The 20,159-nt window shown below is 37.0% G+C and overlaps 1 protein-coding gene across 1 annotated transcript in view; it reads left to right on the forward strand.

The window, feature by feature from the left end:
- MARK1 (MAP/microtubule affinity-regulating kinase 1) overlaps positions 1-20,159 on the forward strand; it is a 45,088-nt gene that overhangs the window by 8,121 nt on the left and 16,808 nt on the right. Inside the window, exons 3-8 of the mRNA XM_004695963.2 lie at positions 3,772-3,820; positions 4,913-4,978; positions 8,642-8,712; positions 13,180-13,236; positions 15,658-15,894; positions 15,983-16,102. Coding sequence (XP_004696020.2) covers positions 3,793-3,820; positions 4,913-4,978; positions 8,642-8,712; positions 13,180-13,236; positions 15,658-15,894; positions 15,983-16,102 — 579 coding nt within the window. The 5' untranslated portion in view covers positions 3,772-3,792. The remainder of the gene's footprint in view (positions 1-3,771; positions 3,821-4,912; positions 4,979-8,641; positions 8,713-13,179; positions 13,237-15,657; positions 15,895-15,982; positions 16,103-20,159) is intronic.

Genomic DNA, 20,159 nt, shown 5'->3' on the forward strand with positions numbered 1-20,159 from the left:
AATCCATGCCTTTAATCTCTTAGTGAATGCTCCCTCCAAGTCCAGACAAGGACCTTGTAGTCTCTAGGAAAGGGCATTACCTGCAGGGTCAGTAGCACCCACTCTTTGTCTTAGACCAGTGGGTAGTGTCAAAGACATAGAATTTTTACAAGGCATTTGATGAAGACAAAGAAGTGTTCCTTTCTCTCCCAAACCAATTTAGAGTAGAATACTTGCAAGGCTAAGAAAATCTGACCTTCACTTGTCATTTCTGAGTCTGGTGTCCTGTGCCTCTGAGGACAGCCTGGAGGACTTCTCCCAAGAGAAATGGGCTGGATCTCTGCCCCTGTGCAATTCCCAGGCTAGAGAATTGCCTTCCACCTGCCTCAAGTCAAGCAATCTTAACAGTATTGATCAGGCCAAAGGCAACATGGTGAATAGCCTGGCCAGGGAGGCGACAAAGTGCCTTTAGCCCTTGACCATGACGCTGGGGCCCTAAATGGAGCAGGACTGTCTAAGCCATCCCCATTTGACTACTTCTAAATGTGGCAGATCTCCCCATCATCAAAAAGGGTAATAAGCAGAAGGAATGGAGGGAACAGCAAGTAGTTGAGAGGAGAAAATGGAGGTTTTCGTAATTGAGATCAGTTGAGTTTATCTAATCCTGAACCAGAGCCCTAACTAGAAGAGCTGAAATGAAAAGTTAAGTATTTCTCCACAGAAAAAATTACTTTAGTTACCTGGAACAAAGCCAAAAACCGAGAAGGGAAACTACAGAGACTTCTGGCCAGTGACATAGCTGTCACAGAGTCCAAACAGAACCATGTCTGCTACTCACGGCCATCTGTCTCAAGCCACCACTCAAACACTTAACTCCTTTAATTCAACACATAGTTTTAACAAACTCTGGCCTTCATTTGGAGTCCACAGCAAAGTTGAAACAGTACATGCAAAGGGCATTAATGAAGAAACTAAGGGTATAATCAAGATGTCGTTGAGATACATGGACCCAATGACTGTATTATTGTTTTAACTGGAATGAGAAATTACTTCTGATGAGAACCTCAGCCCTTCCTGTAACTGTGTGTGTGAATTCATCGCCAGAGAAGTAGAGCAGCCTCTGTCTAGTGCTGTATTTATGAGGTGCTCCTGTTTCACAAGACGAATGTATCGTTCCTTAACACTTCTCCATTGAACTGAACACAACAGCTACATTCTGGAGTCCAATCAAAGACTAAATTAATAAATTTGTTGCTACCAAAAGTCCCACTTAAAAAACAATTAAATATGAAAACAAAAAAACAGTATTTGTGGAGGGGTGCCTCAAGGACAAGCAGCTAATCCATCCCTGTAGCCTGCCTGTTCTCCAACATGGGGCTTCCCAGAGACAGGGCTGTGTTTTCATTGATTATGAGATCTATCTCCACCACTTTGCTTATGAGAGCACCAATTTGCCAATAATGTCATAAAAATTACAAATAAAAAAACTCAAGATTGCTGTATGACCATGTTTTCCTCAATCTGCAACTTGATGTGTTTCCTTGAGACTAAAGAGGAAAAAGAGGAGGTAGCATGGACGCCAGGGTAGTACTTTGTGGCCCATGCCACAAAGGGATGCAGGATGGATGGCCCACCTTAGGGAGTCCCATGTGGCAGGGTTGTTCATGTGCATGGTAGAAGTTGATAGGTTTGAGACAAGTTTTGGAGGTAGAGTCGATAGGTCTCAGTGATCATTCTGATCTAGAGATTTGCCAGGAGCATATCACTAAGGATAAATCAAACATTTCTGTAGGAATGTGTTAGATGGATATACAGAACTAGGAAAACCCAGAGAAGGGTCATGTTTGGTGTGAGAAATCAAGTATTCGGTTTGACTTACTGTGAGACAGCCAAGTAAAAATATTGAGTAGATACTTGGTTATACCAGTTAGGGTGAGAATGCTCTGTATGAGAAATTTAAATTTAAGAGGTATCAGCATATTGATATGTGAAACCATGGGAAACCCCCAGAAAGAGAACAAGGGGCTAAGAGCTGAGTCTTGGGGAGCTCCATGTTTAAAAGTTAGTAGAGGGGAGAGGCATCGGGTGATGGCTGAGTGGTCAGTGAGTACAAAAAAAGCATGGAGGATGTGCTGTGTCAGAGTCTGTGGAACAGATGGTTGTGAGTGTGTTGAAACCCCTGAGAAGCTACTCAGCGAGCTCTTTGTCCCAGTATTAAAACAAGAGCATCTCACAGTTCTAGAAATGAGCTGTTTTGAAATGAATGAATTTTCTTTGAAGTGCTAATTACTACTGTCTCATTTTTAATTACTAAAGTCATAAGTGTGGATTTCATAAAAATATATGAATATACATACAGGTGCATGCAACACAATCTCACACACACAGACTGTGTACAGACTATATATACCCTAAACTTTTCATGTGAGAATAAACAGGTAGATAAATATTTCTGTTTTTAAATTGTGTTAAAGTATACATGAGTTGCTGTTTCTGTCAAGTAGCATCAAGTACATTCACATGATTGCACAACCAGCACTACCTCCCCCTTTCCAAAACAGAAGCTCCATACCCTATACCTCTGTGCCTGCCAGACCTGGCAACCGGCATTCTTTCTCTCTGTCAGTTTGACTATCCTACCCTGGGAAACTCAAATATAAGTGGAATCATAGAGCATTTGTCTTTTCACTCAGCATAATGTCCCCAAAGTCTGTTCATGCTATAGCATGCAGCATAACTGGCATCCATCTTAAGGCAGAGTAATATTCCATGGTATGTCTTATTAATTTTGATCCTTTCGTTCTTCATTGGATCTCTGAGTTGCTTTGATTTTTTGTGACTAGCATTTCTGTGAACTTGGGTATAACAAGCACCTATGTGAATGCTCCTGCTTTCAGTTCTTTTCCATCTCCTCACCAGCCATCTGCTGTTCTCTGTTGTTTTAAGTAGCCATCGTGATATATCTGAGTGGTTAGAGCTTACTGTGGTTTTGATTTGTGTTTCCCTAATGATTGATGACGTTGAGCATCTTTTGTGTTCTTTGTGTAATTTCCTTGGAGAAATGTCACCTCTGAAAGTACTAACTTTAGATTTTAGCCTGATAAACTATATATGTCAACATAGAATTTTTGGAATGTTACCAGTTATTTCTGTCTCTAGTTGCTTGATTTGGAAAGTAACACATACTCAGAGATAACAGAGAAAAAACAATGCCAAATCATTGCTTTTTAAAAATTTGCCTTAGATTGTTTAAAATTTAAAAGTTAAATTAGAAGGAGGGAAATTTTAATGTTCCTATTTCAAGTGACTTATTTATTTTATATCAAATAGTAACTATGTTTTAATTATTTTTTGCTATTATACAAATTTCCCTAAACAATGCTACTCTGAATAGTTTTTTTTTCTTTTTTCTTTTCAAATTTTGTTTAAATGTAGGTTTGGATCACTCTTATAAAGATATATACATCTGTGATAAAAATCACATGAAAGATGACTTGGCTTCACTTCCAGTCTTTTTCTTTTATCCCTAGTAATTCAGAATAGTTGAATAAAAATTTTCTTCATTGTATGTAGTATATTCACAATGGACCACTTGATTTCATCTAGTTAAGCTTGCACTGGAAACCAAGTCTCAGCAAAGTGGACTTGAGGAACAAATCTGGTTTCTCAGCTCATTGCCAGGTCCTAGTCCTGTGTCATATGGTCAGTAGATGAACTTCTTCTGGTGAATGTTTTGATTGGTTCCCTGTTTCAGTGTTCTTTTTTAATATATCCACCTGTTTTCTTTAATAGTTGTTTCGAGAAGTACGAATAATGAAGATTCTGAATCATCCTAACATTGGTATGAATTGTTTTTATACAATTAATAGCAAAGTATTTTCCTTGATTTGAGGATATTTGAACATATTCAATTTTCAGGATACTTTATTTATATGATAACCTGGGTGATTCCTGAGGTAGAATAGATTATAGAGAAGCTAATAGGAGCCACAGATGCTGCCGTCTGCTCCCATATCTCCTGCTCTCCACTAAATGATGGCTATGACTCAGACGGATGCATTAATGTTTGTATATCCTTACTGAGTCATTCTAAATAAAGATTGTGTGCCATGTAGGTATTTATAAAAATGAAGTACATCTAAATAATAACACAGATGTAAAATCATGGTACTTCATTAAAAAATGAAATCTAGACAATATGACAAGGCATTTCAGTTTGATCCTTAAGGAAAATAACTACTTTGAATTTTAAAGAAAACAAAGTCGATTTTAGCTTTATTGAATTTATTTCCATAAGTTCTGATTTTCCCCTATATTTACATATATATTTGTTAATTTACATGTATTATGTGACATCATTGGATTATAAGGAGTGATTGCGCTTCTTTTAACCTGTTTATATTTTTAAACACTTATTTTTGAACATTAAAGGTCCTGTGTTTATTAGTGATATTAATGTTATTATTTGTTATATTTAATTTGTGGTCTACAATTTCAACTCTATAAACCTGCCTACTTAGTAGTTTTTTTAACAGAAAGCTTTATAATGTCTACTTATAAGTGTTTTCTGTACAAAAATTTATTTAACATTTTATGATAAACTCTTTGTAAGAAAGCCTCTTTCTCAATCTTAATGAAAATTTTATTCTAACTTTAGGATTTCCCCTTTTATTACCTTATTCTAATTAGAAAAAGTAATGTGTGGTCTCAGAAACTTAGCTCTATCCTTACCCAGCAGTGGGTCCCAAGCCCCTGCATGGTAGGTAGTGTGCTTATATAGTGGTAATAAACTTTGAGGAACTTTTTTAATTTAAATTATAATTGTCAATAAATACTTAACTTTTCAACTGGTTCATATTACCTTACATTTTCTTAAAGCATATATGATATGTGCTAACAATTATAGAGTTAAATCTCTAATTTCTTTTTTCAGTAAAGTTGTTTGAAGTTATTGAAACAGAGAAGACCCTCTATTTAGTCATGGAATACGCAAGTGGGGGTAAGGATGGGGACTACTGATAAGTTATCTTTGATGAGATATAAATAATTATCTGCATAGTCATTGTGACATTTATGCCTTCCTTGTTAATGTATCTATAGTTTTGTTAAAATGCCTTCAGATGACGATATCTTAAGAAAAGTAAAGTTTCTTTTAAGACCTATCGATTATAAATGTAAAAGTTGGATTTTGAGCTCATTTAAACATTACTTGAAATTTTTTTCAAAACTAAATTTGCATCATTATCCATAAATATTTTCATTTTCTTATCTAAATATTATAACATATTATAATGTTAGGATTAGAATAACTCATAAGCAGGAAATATCAAATTCAGAATTATTTAATGAAGTTTATAGCAAAGTATGTTCTATATCAGATGTTTACTTCACTGATTCTTCATGTATACATACATAGTTAATAATTTATAAAAAAAGATTCAAATATATTCAATAATAAAGTATTCATATAATTTATAAAAATCAATTTGAACAAGTTTTGACATGTATATATTTAATTTATGAATTAGAACACTGAATTGGTAGAGAAATAGTAAAAAGCATTTGTGGTAAAATATAGTAATATATTTTACCTACATAGTGTCAACAATAGGAATGATATTTAAATGCTGATATAGAATATCATTTTCAACTCAGCATTTAATTCTCAAATGGGAGGTATATTGACTCAGAATCATCATTCTGTCATATGAGTGTGAGCACTTAAAGTTTCTCAGAAACAGTTTGAAATTTATGGAGTTAAAGGCTCAGAATTTTAGCAGTTGAAGAAAGAAGGTGGCTGAAATTATTATACAACATTGATTTACTGGCTTGCTAATCAATAGAAAACTGTTCAGTCCTTTTCAGCTAATGAAGCATATGGGGTGTGTGTGTGTGTGTGTGTTTCTACACATAAAATCATGTTTTTATGATGATTCATATTTTATGTGACAAATGATTGATTCTAGTCTATAGCATTTCAACTTTATATTTTAAAACCTTTTACTGCAAATATTAAACACACTTTTTTTTTTCCAGTTTTTATGCAGATTGAAAATTTTAGTTTGGTTTTTTAGTCAGGTCTTCATCATCCTGAATTGCATTTAAATATAGAGCTTTTGAAGCTTTTGACTTAATCTGAATATCTATGTTGTTAATGTTTGTTATTATAGAATTTTAATAAAATATTAGTATAACCTTGCAAATGTGTAATAAAATATAGGTCTGTAATAAAACTGTTGCACCTGAAAATATCACCTAGTTAACTATTTCTCTATTTTTTCTGTCCTTTTGTTAGATTTATGTAGCACTTGTTAGCATGGGAATCCATGTTATTTTTAGTTCAGTTATATCCTTTTTTTTAAATCAACCTTTTGATGAACTAATATCTAGGGAAAGAGATTAAAGCATGCTTTGATATGACAGATTTTAGACTGCTAAAAATCTGTGGGCACTTCTGTTTTTATGGAGGTCCACCAAAGGCTGTGTTAATATTAATATGATACTGTTTTAGCCATGAATGGTAAGTACAGTCAACTCTCTATTGGTACAATGAAGGGGAGCAATGGCTGGAGAAATGGGGAGCACAGAAGCCCCTTCTTCACAAGCAAAGATGGGAGGCAGTGTGGAGTGTATAGAGATATGTACAGGATTCAACCCAATAGGTGGTCCTTCATTCAATTCTGATTTCTAATGACAGATTTTCTTTGGGTCTTGCCTATCAGTGTGCTATAAATAAAATCATTGTGGTTCTGGCAGTAAATCTGGAATCCTTTTTTGTTTGTTTGTTTTGCCTCTTTATCTTATAAATAGCAAGGTGACTTTGACAAATAAAATACATAATAATTTTCCCCTGAAACTTTTAGATATTTTGGGATTGAATCTGACTTGTATGTTAGAGTTCTATCATGAAGAGGAGTTGACTCAGACCACTGACTCTTTCTGGAGAGGATTGTTTGCATTTCAATTATGGGGTAAAAGATTTTCAGTCATTAAAAACGGATGGGGCTCCTTTATGATTTTGAACCACTTAGTCCACAAGAACCTATTAAAAATAGGAATCCGGTCTATTCTGGAATGATGTGTTATCTGTTCTCTTAATCATGCAAACAGTACTTCTTAAATGTTCACTATGTACTAGATAATATTCTAGATGCTGGGAACACATGGGGAAGTAAAGACAAAGTCCTTGTTCTCAAGAACATGACGTTCTAGTTGAAAAAGCAAATCTAAATCAATTGGTAACAAGTAAAGGATGGAGTCATGTAATCTGGGGTCAGAGTGTTTCACGCTGAATTTAAAAGTTGTCCAGATTTTCTAACTCTGTGTTGCATAGGTCTTCCCAGGTCTAGAATTAACTACTCCAAGGGGTCAACTAGAGCATCCATTCATTCCTGTTTTCATCACCCCATGTAATGACCTTAAGCATGCTTGTTATAATTTGCTGTCTGACATTGTAGATGTATTAGTTCCATCCAACATGCATCATTACATATTTGATTTGTAGTATTTTATTTCTGGTGGGATCAATATTGCATATGTGTATATGTGACATATCTGTACACCTCTTTACAAACATATACTTTATTGAGTGCTTCCTATCTGCAAGTCACTGTGCTTAAACACATACATTATTCCATTTAGTCTTCACAACAGTGAGATAGGCATTACATAGAAACTGTATCTTCATAAAGTTAAAAACTGGTCCTAATAGTCCCCAGTAGCTACTTAGGCCTAAATTAGAATTCATACCAAAATTGACCTGATTCAAAAGCCTGAATTTTTAATCACCTTACAAGAACTCTTCAAGCCACTTTTGCATGACATGTATATATACATGCATGGTGCAAATTATCAGGACACTAAGAATAAATTTCTCCCTTACACTAAGATATTTTAATAGTGTAGTGAAAAATTAGTTCTTTTTAAAAATATTACCAAGGAGAGAAAAATTACAAAATTTAGATATGTTAAAAATGGATCTAAGACATTTCCTATAGTTTCTAGTTCTTTAAAATCTCTCAACAAATACGTATTGTCAAACCACTTTGTCATGGGGGTGGGAATATACGATGATATACAGTCTGACCAATTCAAGTGTACTAGGAAATGTACACCAGAATGACTTAATTCATGCCGGGAGTGGTGAAGTGCCAAAATAGGTGAAGGGAGGCATGGTAACAAAAAGCATAATCAGTTGAGAAGGAAAAGAAATCAAAATTCAAGGAGTAGTGTGAGAGAATTTGACAGGATAACGTGATAGTAGAATTTAAAACAAAACCAATATGATAGGACTTTTGTTATTTTGTCTGAAATACAGGCCCCAAATATAAAGCCAGTGTTGCCCATGCTGTGGCTTCCCTTTGTTAGAATGGATAATAAAGAGTTGACTGTATTTTTATATGATACTTGAAAACAGAAAGCAAATTGTCTTGGTTATGTTTTTTACTTTAAAAGAGTTTACTAAATTATAAGCTGCTACAGATACTCAGTTTTAAATGTAAGTAACTTTTTTTATTTCATGTAATAGTTTGTGATTTACATAGAACTATCAGAAATTGTGGGCCAAAGCTTCTTTAAAAACAAGGCAAAAACTTGACTTTGCATTATTGTTAATTGAATAATCTGTGTATATTTTACTGCCTGCTTTACCTTTCTGATTCAGGTGAAGTATTTGATTACTTAGTTGCCCATGGAAGAATGAAAGAAAAAGAGGCCCGTGCAAAATTTAGGCAGGTATGGAAAGTAGTTTTCAATTTTATTTTGCTGGTACTTTTAGTGATGTGCAATAGACAATATCACGAACTGGACTTCAGATTCGCGGTATTTTAAAAAGAAAAATTTCTGATTTCTTGCACTTTTTAAGGATGAAAAACTGAAAGTCTACTTCCTGAACTTAAATTTAAAATAGCTACAAATGGTTATTGTTAGATAATGCTTTTAGGTAAGAAGCATTAACTTTTTGGTAGTCTGTGAGACACAGAGTAGACTGAGATGGAAAATACTTACCTATCTTTAGTATATAGCATGTATGTGCGTTTTTAAAAGAGATCTTTATATTGTTGTACAATTAAAGTTGTCTTGGTGTTAGGACTTAGAGTTTTGTAGGTTTAAAGATTATAATCAACTTTAATTAGTAAAGTTGGCAAGGAACCTTGCAAATGTGGCGGAAGAATATGGTAAGATATTTATAGCTCTACTTCCACTTGTTTATGACTCACCACAGAAATGATGAAATAAGAAAAAGTAATTTAAGTTCATCTAGGTTTTTATTTTTAGTTTTTAGGAATGCAGTGATTAAAGTTAGCATGCTTTAAGTTACTATAGAAATGACAATTTAATGAATTGCAAATTTGTCCTAAAATTTACTTTTGTGAAAGCAGACAACTTACTATATCCAAATTTTAACTCAGTGAATTTAAAATATTTCATTTAGAAATAACTCAATGATTCTAAAAGGGCTCTGTGATCAATAAATTTGGAAAACACTGGATACTGATTTGTGTTCATCCTAAGACATTTTATACATTGTTAACATATGAACAGTTGGAGTGGACCTGAGGAAGGGAAGGACAACCTGATTAACTTTGTTTTGATATAAATACTCCAAATTGATTGTGCAGGGTGTGTGTGTGTGTGTGTGTGTGTGTGTGTGTGTGTGTGTGTGTGTGGTGTAAAGCCTCTACTATTAATATCTTATAAAACCACTACATTTGGAACATAATCTGCACAATTTTTTATCCCAAAAACTTGCCCATCCCTGTTGTGATACATTCCTAGAGGCATTCATCTTAAATGGTTGAGTGTAAAGATAACTAATTGGTAATGCGGAAGCTCTAGAAACAGACAGGCTTTGGCCACATGCTGGGGTGGAAGTCCAGGCACACAGCAGCTCGGACAACACTGCTTTAACTGCCATTGATCAATCACAGTAGTTTGTGACCCACCAATAAGAAGATTCCAATTAGCATTAAATACCCTCTCTGGGATTATAATGCATATTTTAAAGATTGTCACTTTTACCCTTTTTTTTTTTTTTTGATCACTTGTTTTTATTTATTGAAGATGTGCTAGGTGTGGGAAATAATGCTGGGTATGATGGCGATTAGAGAAGGTGAGGTACATGTTATTAAAACTTGCCCATCTGTACTGATGGGTGGAGCAACACTGGAGTCTGGGATACAGATATTTTCATAAAGGTCCCAATAATTACTAATCAGCTTTAAAATTGTAAAAAACCTGAATTATTTTGAAGTCAGCTTTATATCCTTAGTATTGCAGAAGTTTTATCAAATGAATGCTATTTAAAATATAAAATGAGAACTGTTTTCTTTATATTTATTCATTTATTACAAATATTAAATTACTATTAGTATATGTTTGCCCCAAACATATACTAATTAGGGATGCCCACATGCACAGGCATGCATGCATGCGCAGACACACACACACACACACACTTCTGTAGTTATTTGACTAAAGATTATATAACTTGTTAAATTTATTTTTAAGGGGCTTATTTAATTGAAATTCTTAAAAAATTAATAAATATACATTCAATATTTTATTTGCTCTGTTTCACAAAATTCCAGTGGTGGAATACTGGATGTACATATATCCTTGACTCTCTGTTACTAGGTTCAACAAAGACCCAGGACTGTTTAAGATTGTAGCTCCCATAAGCCATACAGTGCCTCTGCGTACCTTAAGATTTGAGGGCCTGCAAGAAAATCATGGTACTGATTCAACTGTTTCAAAATGAAGGCTACTACTTCCAGCTCGGGGATTAAAAGTAATTGCAAAGCAGCCCCCACAGTTGCACCTCATGGCAAAACACTTGACGCCATGTCTTGGGTCAGGCAGCATTAATTGGATTTGTGCTTTTTAAGATGCATGATAGAAGGAGTGAGTGAAGTTCCTATGCATAGATATGGAGAGACAGAATGCTCTGCCATGGGAGGCCTGACCATGAATAATGCAGTAGAACGTGGGCTCCTGGGTGGGGATCCTCGCAGTGAGTCAGGAAGCAGCCCTTCTCCCCAAGGCAGACTGGACCCTGCTGGCTGGTGTGCCTGTGAGGTCATTGTTCACAGGGAGCACAGGGAAAACAGGTGCTTAACACACAGTATCCTCTTGAATTGTCTTCTTATTTGTAAGACTTTATAGTTCAGGAGATTTTATCGCTTCTCAGCCCTTTGGCTAAGATTTTTATTCCAGAAATGCCTGTAGAACTGCTTCCATAGAGAATATTCTGTATAATGAGAAAACACTTATTTGGTGACCCAATAAATTACCTCCATCAAGACTAAGTGACTTGAAAAGATAATATTATCAACAAATTTCTGTCACCTATGATACAGAAATTGCCTTATAATATGCCCTTTGTAGTATGTTCAATAGGGCTTATTAGTAATTGCATATACATGTAGATATCTCTTGGCTATTGGTATTTTAGTGAAAATTGGATAAGAGAATTTTGAGGAAGAATACTGCTTGAGAAAATTCTACACATTCATTTAAAATTCTGCTCTCTCTTTGGGACTCATGCTTTAGATTAATCATGATCATTTACAGTCGCTCTGTTCAGAAGCCTTTAGTAGGCTGTACTGCCTGCTTCCTTAGCAACTCAGAGCCTTTACCCACCTACAAAGGTGTCACCTCCACTATTAGCCTTTTCCCGTCTACTTTTCAAACACATTGTGTTGCCTCAACTCAATGTATTTTGCCATCTTATCCCTGGCTCCCCATTACCAACTCTCACATTTTAAAATGTTAATGCCCTTCAGGGATGAAATAGCACTTCCTGCAGGAGGCGTTTCTGGCTGAAATTGGTCTTTGTTTTTACAACTCCCTCACCTCTGCACCTCTGCCTCTATGATTCTGCTTGTGCTGGTAACTCACATGAACCTTCTCTCCTCTGGATTAAACTCTCAGCTCCTTGAGGGCAGGGTCCTTGTAGTGTTCTCTTCGAGTCCCCTAGCAGCAAGCACATTTCGTTGCACATAGCAGGTACTCAATAAACTGTTGAATCCAAATGAAACTAATTGAATTTCATATCGCTCATTGTGTGTTTATTTGTTTTGTGTTTTCTCTGTCTTTCAATCCATATTAACATGTGTTGGGATAATTTTTAATTCTCAACTGAGTTTTAGCAGCTGCTACTTTGAAGTTCTTTTTTGGTTTTGATCCATATTTCTATTAGCGTGGTGATGTTTCACATCACCTTTAGACTTTTAAAAATGAAATGTCTATCTTCATTTGTAAATGCCCAGCCAATATTCATCATCCAAGGTGTTTTCACTTAACTGAATCACAGAATTGAATGTTCTGCTGTGCATTAAAATGGTCATCCTCTTATATATCATACATAATTATATGCATTACTTGATTGCTCTCAGACTCTTCATTTCTCTGTTTTATATGATACAATAAGTATTATAGAATTGTTTATAACCTATTTCATGCTTGTACCTTTGGCTCTGAAATGATTGGACTCCTCCCTATTTATTCCTTGTCCCCACAGAGCCCTTTGTCAGTTGTCAACCCTTACAGACAACTATTACTAATATACAGGATTTGTATGTGTGAAAAATCTTTGCCTATCTGAATTAGTTAAAGTTAGATTTCATTTTCCCCTCTTTTGTTTTGATAGCTGGATTTATTTTTAAGACTTGAATATTCTATTTCTTTATATACAAACAGAAAAATAAAGGTTGTTGCTAATACCCCACTATTACTTGTTATAAAGTGGCCTTGCTGATGAAACATGTTGTGAACAGATTTGATATAATGGCTAAAATAGTTTTGTTTTTTGAACTTGAGCCCACTCTCTTGGAAGACTAAAGCACATTTGGGCCCTGCTCTTATTCCAACACAGACATGAACCATTTAAGCAGAGCTGCAAATTGTACATATTTGATAATGTAAACAGAGAAATTTCACAACCCATAAACATCTTTATGCACTCCAACAAAAAAATTAGTATATTTTAACAAGAAAATACTACTTTTCCACATTTATGTGCATAAGTTTCATCACTGTATTATGCATAGCTTTCTAAACTAAAGGAACAGTGGAATTATTAAGTATACTTTGAAATTCAAGTTAGTAAACTTATCTAAAATAGAAGTGGTAATTTGGGGAAAACTGTAATATGTTTACCATAAAATAATTTTGAATCTTTTATCCAAATATTTATTTCAGATTGTATCTGCTGTGCAATATTGTCATCAAAAGTGCATTGTTCACCGTGATCTTAAGGTAAGCCACTGATTTTATACCCAAAACATTCTGAATTATTTGTACTTTTATATTATTGGAGCTAATTGTGCCAGGCACTACACAAGGACATTCATTTTATTTAATCCTCACAGCAGCTTTATGAAAAGCATTTTTTTTCCCCAATGAAGAAAATACGAAAGAGAAGTTATCCTGGCATCAATGGCTAGAGATCTGATACACCATTCCACTAGTAAGCTGTCCTGGTCGTCAAATGTGGAATTTTGCCTGAGGTCTCATTCAGTCAGAAGCAAGGTCAGGCCACAAATCCAGTTTTATTCAGTGTCAGAGCCAGAGCTATTCTTTACACTAAAATTCAAAGAAATAAGGAAAGTTTTAAAATGTTTTCATGACCATCAAATGCACATGTCAATGTAAACTCACATGCTTTGGAATAAGAAGTATACAAATGGTGAATAAGTATACAAACATTTTTTGTGGCCGTGACCGCAGAGTGCAGAGGCCCTTGCATTTCCTTTGGTGTGTCCTGGCTATAGGCTGCTGGTAGTGCAAAGTTTAGGGTTTTGTGGGGCCTCTGAACTGTTTCCCACAGTAGTGCCCCAGCTGACAGCTCTACCAGCAGTGAGCTAGTTTCCCTTTTGCCCCATCCTCACCAACGTTTGTTATCATGTGGATGGTGCTGACTGCTCTAACTGGTAGGAGGGTAGGAGGTGGTATCTCGTTGTGGTTTTGATTTGTCCTTCCCTAATGATTACTGGTGTTAAACACGTTTTCATGTGCCTGTCTTTTAGGGGAAAAAATCTATTTCAAGGCCCATCTGTCTGTCTTTGAGGAAAAAAAAATCTATTTCAGGGCTTTACTCATTTTTTTAATTGGGTTAAGTTTTTTGCTCTTGAGTTGTATGCATGCTGTACCTATTTTGGATATTAACTTTTTATCAGTTATATGCTTTCTGTATTTGAAAATACGTTCTCCTAATCCATACATAGTGTTTTCATTTCATCAATGTGTTTCCTTTGTGGTACAGAAGCTTTTTGGTTTGATGAAGTTTCTTAAACAAGAGAGACTTCAGGTTTTAATAGAGTGTCACTCAAGGCACAAGAGTTTTCTGAAAGTAATTTTGGAAAACCAACATCTTCAAACATGGGAGAAATCACTGCTTCCTAAAGTTATAGACCTCACTTTAGAAGAGCAAAAGGAAGCTTAAAACAAACAGGTGTTGGCTGCCTGAACTTTGTCATATTATAATACTGTATTGAATACTAGAAATTCACTTAAGTAAAATTTTAAAACAGTGATCACACACATACACATGGAAGCCCTAAGGAGCCAAAAATTGGCTTTTTGTTATCATTTCACTATGTATTGATAGCTGTATCACATCTTGTAGACCTTAAATAGGACAATTCTTGTCTTACTTTTTTTAAATATAAAAGGCACAATCCTCAAATAGACATCCCTCCCAAAGGAGATGGAAAGTCCCTGAGCTAAAGCAAGTCTTGTGTTTTTGTTTTTTGTTTTTAAAGATTTATTTATTTGTGCATACAGAACTGGGGTACAGGCCAGAGGCCCAGGGGCAGCGAGAGGCCTCACTAGAGACAGAGTGGGGAACAGAACAGGCAGATGGACGAAGCACACTGCTGAGGGGAGCAGCGAGTGGGTCAGGAGAGGTCCGCCACACCATGTGGTCACCTCCAGGGCAGGCGGGAATCGAACTCATGCCAGCTTTAGATTCTCAGTGCTGTGTTCTAACCCGCTGCGCCACCAGGGAGGGCCATTTTTTGTTTTTTATGTCTTTTCCAAATTGAACTTACTTTGTTTCTTACCTCAGACTGGTCTTTTTTTTTCTTTTTTACATCTCCATGACCTCTGTCAGTTACTAGCACTAGCTTGTAATATTTGAAACTAGTACCATAGCCTGTGGTCTGAAGTCTTATCCATGGTACACTGCTGTGGGGAGCAACAGGCTGGCACTGCTGTGCCATATGGGTCAGCTCCCTGGTCAGGGATTGAACTAGTGCTGGCAGTGGCTGTGGATAGCTTCATGATGCTTCACTTTAACCCATTGTGCCACCAGGGAGGGCTCTCGACTTAACATTCCTTAGAAGAGATCATGTTAAGGTGCAGTTCCAAGATATTTTTTTCTCATGAAGAAAAAAATGGGTTTAAAATAACCTATGGAAAGAAATAGGCTTTAATATCCTTTCTGAAACAGTTACAAGTATTTATTCATATAGGTGAGAGTTTTCCTTCTGCATGTTAAAATTCAATATATGGATGTAATGAACAGGTAACATTGAAGCACCCTACTAGGCTTCCAAATATGTAGTAACATTTACAAATGAGAGGCCAGAGTGTGTGTTTGGGATCTGAAACAACTATAATGAATATTTTCTTTTTCATGGACTTTTTACATTGTCCTCTTTATTATTTTTCTCTTAGGCTGAGAACCTTCTCCTTGATGCTGATATGAATATTAAAATTGCTGACTTTGGTTTTAGTAATGAATTTACAGTTGGGAGCAAATTGGACACATTTTGTGGAAGCCCACCCTATGCTGCTCCTGAACTCTTCCAAGGGAAGAAGTACGATGGGCCGGAGGTGGATGTGTGGAGTCTGGGCGTCATTCTCTACACACTTGTCAGCGGATCGCTGCCTTTTGATGGCCAGAACCTGAAGGTATTGGCCAAAAGCCGTGCTCCTGCCTTATCCCCAAGCTCTGTCATTTCAAAGGCCAGTTATACGTGCTTCCTTTTGCCTTTTGAAGGAGCTGCGGGAGCGAGTCTTACGGGGGAAGTACCGCATCCCTTTCTACATGTCCACTGACTGTGAAAACCTTCTCAAGAAGTTATTAGTGCTGAATCCCATAAAGAGAGGCAGCTTGGAAGTAAGTCATTTTTTTGTACTCCAAATTGAAAGCAGAACAACTGAAATATTCCAGGAACTGAAGAACATTTTGAATAAGCTTCCCCCTGTGAGTTTTTAAGGAAAAATTGCTAAGTCATTTAATTTGCCTTTTGCTTAAAGCTAAGGAAAGTGACCTGATGCTTTCACTGCTCAAAAGTTGTTGCTTTAGAGAAAGTAGGTTTCTCAAAAGACTTCTTTCTTCTGGTTCCTGCAGGGGAGTATTTAATCCAAATAACATAGAATAGGGATAAATTTGACTTTCTGTTGGTGAAGGAAAACCTAGCTTCTGTCAAACATGGAGAGATCCAATGCAGAAACCTTGTTTTTAGTAAGTACAGGTATTCCAGACAGAAGAAGGTAGTAAAAATTCTTACCAGGTGACTATCGTAACTCACATCAAAAACAGTGTGTAGAAATTTCTGAGCATTAGTACAAGATATTTACAACTATGTAAGAACACGTTAGAAGCAGGCATTCTACTTCTACTGTTGTGTGATGTGGGCTGTAACAGACCCTCGGAACATGCCAGGTGCCTGGTGACTGAGAGCAGGAGTCTCCAGCAGGCTGTCTGACTCTGCACCTTCTGACACTGCAGTTGCAACAACTTATTTCTTAAGTGTTTTGCCCTTGTGAACTTGAGAATATTTTAGCCTATGCCAAGAGAATGTCAGAGATTCGAAGTGATTTGTTGACAAGCACTCTTTTTATTTCATTTATTTGCATCAATCAATAGGGTAGAACATTCAGAGACCTCATTAAACTATACTTTTCTAATGTGCAAAGGGAGTTTAATTGGACCTACAGATGTGTATCAACTTTGTATGTTTTCATATGAGATATTCTCCAGATTAGGTCCCATATTTAAGAAATTGGAACTTTGTTTCCCCCCCCCTTTTTTTTTTTTTTGATGTTACTGAAGGGTGGTGAGTTATTAAGCAGCATAAACTCTAGTTACTTTTCAACCTATAATATGCTGATATTGAATTTTTTCTTTGGAGAATGTTATATGGCTACTTATTATCTTGTTAAGCTTATTTAATATACCTTCCTGTTGCTTCTCATACATGGTTGCATATTTTGTGGAAACTTGTTTATTTTTGGAAGGCAGCTATGCTAACCACTATACCACCAATGCTCCATAACTTATTTGTTTTTGCATAGAAGAACTGGGGTGTAGGCCAGAGGTGTGGGGTGGAGGGTGAGAGGATTCACTAGAGGCAGAGTGGGGAGCAGAGCAGGAGGATTTACTGAAATACACTAAGAGGAGCAGCAAGCAAGACAGGAGAGGTCTATTGCACCATGTGTGTCAGCTCCCTGGCTGGGGACAGAACTCAGGCTGCTTCACTTGCATAGGGCCCTTGGAGTGGTAGAACTAAGACTTAGCCACCCTAGGCTACCAGGGAGGTCCTGAAAAGTTGTTTGTTTGTTTATTTGTGTATGTATACAAGAACTGGGGAAAGTATTTCCTAAGGCCTTCTAAGTTAGTTGTCTTATTTATTTATGTGCTGTGAAAATAAAACTACTGGAATTAGTTTCACATTCTGCTTGCATGACCTGTGGTTGTTTCTACGTCCAAACAGTTACAATTTCTCAAGTGGTGTATGAATGAATGCTGCCCAGGCTTGTTAATCACTGGTAAAGGGGTAGATGGTATTATGCATTATTTTAAAGGAATTTATTTTGAGTTGTACATTAAGTTTTAGTTTTCCTATTGTAGTATTTGTGTGTCTGGATTTTTTTTTTTTTTTTAAGATTTATTTATTTGTGCATACAGAACTGGAATAGAGGCCAGAGGCTCAGAGGCGGTGAGAGGCTTCACCAGAGACAGAGTAGGGAACAGAACAGGCAGGTTGACAAAATACACTGCTGAGGGGAGCAGCGGGCAGGTCAGGAAAGGCCTGCCACACCATGTGGTCACCTCCAGGGCAGGCGTGAATCGAACTCATGCAGAAGTGGCTTTAGATTCTCAGTGCTGTGCTTTAACCCGCTGCGCCACCATGGAGGGCCATGTCTAGATTTTTTTATTAGAAAGAAACTGAAATTTTTTTTTGCTATCCACTATGTATAGATCTTTGATTTGTCTAGTTCTTAACTAGGATAGTCTGTGTTACATTTTAAAACAATGCAAAACCTGACCCTCAAGCAAAGCTCCTCTGTCATCTTTGGTCCTCCTCAGGAGCATTAATCATTACTTCTGACATCTTTTCCAGCTGCTGTTAAGAGTTTAAGTCTTGTTTATGACTGCCCAGTAGAAGTGATAGTAAGGCAAAAGATAAGTATTAGTATCAATAATAATGTCTTAAAAATTTAAAGATTTCGACTCTCCCTGGTGGCGCAGTGGGTTTAAAGCACATCACTGAGAATCTAAAGCCGTTTCCGCATGAGTTTGATTCCCGCCTGCCCTGGAGGTGCCCACATGGAGTGGCAGACCTCTCCTGACCTGCCCGCTGCTCCCCTCAGAAGTATACTTCGTCGATCTGCCTGTTCTGTTCCCCACTCTGTCTCTGGTGAAGCCTCTCACCGCCCCTGAGCCTCTGGCCTGTACCCCAGTTCTGTATGCACAAATAAATAAATCTTTTAAAAAAAAAATTAAAGATTTGTAAGTACAGGCTGAGAGGCATATATACTGTACTTTACAAGGTTTGAAACCACTTAAGAAAAATTACTTCCACCTGGTCATCTTAAAGACCATCACTTTTTAATGTGCACCTACAGAGTAGGGAGTGTCTTTCCTTTGTTAATTTGTTAGGGTCTTTATGCTTCATTGGGACCAGTGATTTTGTTTTTTATATTTGACTTTCTCAGTGAGTCATCATGTGATCATTGGCAGCGAGGGCCAGAACAAGCTTTCTTTTATTAAGTTTGGAATCTTTTTTGACCTCTTGTCTCCTGTTTTGAGATACTGCAAATGAAATCTGAAATGGATTCTTTGGTTCAGCTGGCCGACGCAGTTGGTGGGCTGGAGATTCGCATTCTGCGGGCACTGCAGCTGGGCTCCGTGGCCTCGCCTTGAGGGCCCTCTTCTCTCAGGGGCTTTTTGCCTTCACTGGTACCAGTAAAGGGATTTTGTAGAGGCCTGGGGTTCCCACAGCTCAGAACAGGAGCTCCACCTGTATCTTCCCCTTTACATTTCCATACTGTGTTATTTTCCAGGGCTTTCTCTTAGAAGAACCCTGCATATTTAGAATGACTGGAGTTAGAACCTCCATATATTCCATCAAACTGATCTTCCTTCCCCACCTTTTCCTTCCTTTTCTTTCTCCAAAGGAAATTTCCCATCAGGTTATTTTTATTTTACTTTGAAATACAAGTGTTTTGTGAGATGCCCTTTGTCTAGTAGCTCTCCCTCCCGAGGCCAGTCTTGGTAGCTCTCCCTCCTGAGGCTGGTCTGGTAGCTCTCCCTCCCAAGGCAGGTCTGGTAGCTCTCCCTCCCGAGGCAGGTCTGGGAAGAGGGCAAAGCGGCCTGCTCATTCTTCGCAGACTCCCGTTCCCCGGCCTAGACCAGCTTCCTGTGAGGGCTTCTCTTCTGTCCTTAGTTGTTCCTCTCTTAGCTTCTAAAATGTAGATTATTTTCCATATTTAAGAAATAAATGATTTCTCTGCGGCTTATCAGATCAAGGTAAAACTGTCTGAGGTGACCCATCTTATCTCCAGGTTTCCATCGCATTTGGCCTTTGTTCCAAGTCCAGAAAGCTCTTCCTCACTGCACCTTCCTCAAACCCCTCTGCCTCCACTTCCCCACTGGGCCACATGCTTCTCCTAGTGTGGGAGTCTGTTGAGACCTTGCTGGACAGCTAGTGACTGCTGCCATGAACATCCACACTACTTGTCCATTGTGGTCGTCATTAGTTCTCACTTCTCGTAGCAGTTTTGAATAGTTGACTGTTGTATATGCTGACACTTCAGGGTGTCATGAGTAAGTCTTTTCTCAAACAAAAGACATGCCACATGTCTGTTTAATGTGGACAGATGCATAATGGTTATGAAATGAGCACCAAAAACAGTTATTGAAGAATATTGTAAAATTTATCTTAATT

The sequence above is a fragment of the Condylura cristata genome, unplaced genomic scaffold (assembly GCF_000260355.1).
Source record: "Condylura cristata isolate star-nosed mole 26May11 unplaced genomic scaffold, ConCri1.0 scaffold00018, whole genome shotgun sequence".
Lineage (NCBI taxonomy): Eukaryota > Metazoa > Chordata > Mammalia > Eulipotyphla > Talpidae > Condylura > Condylura cristata.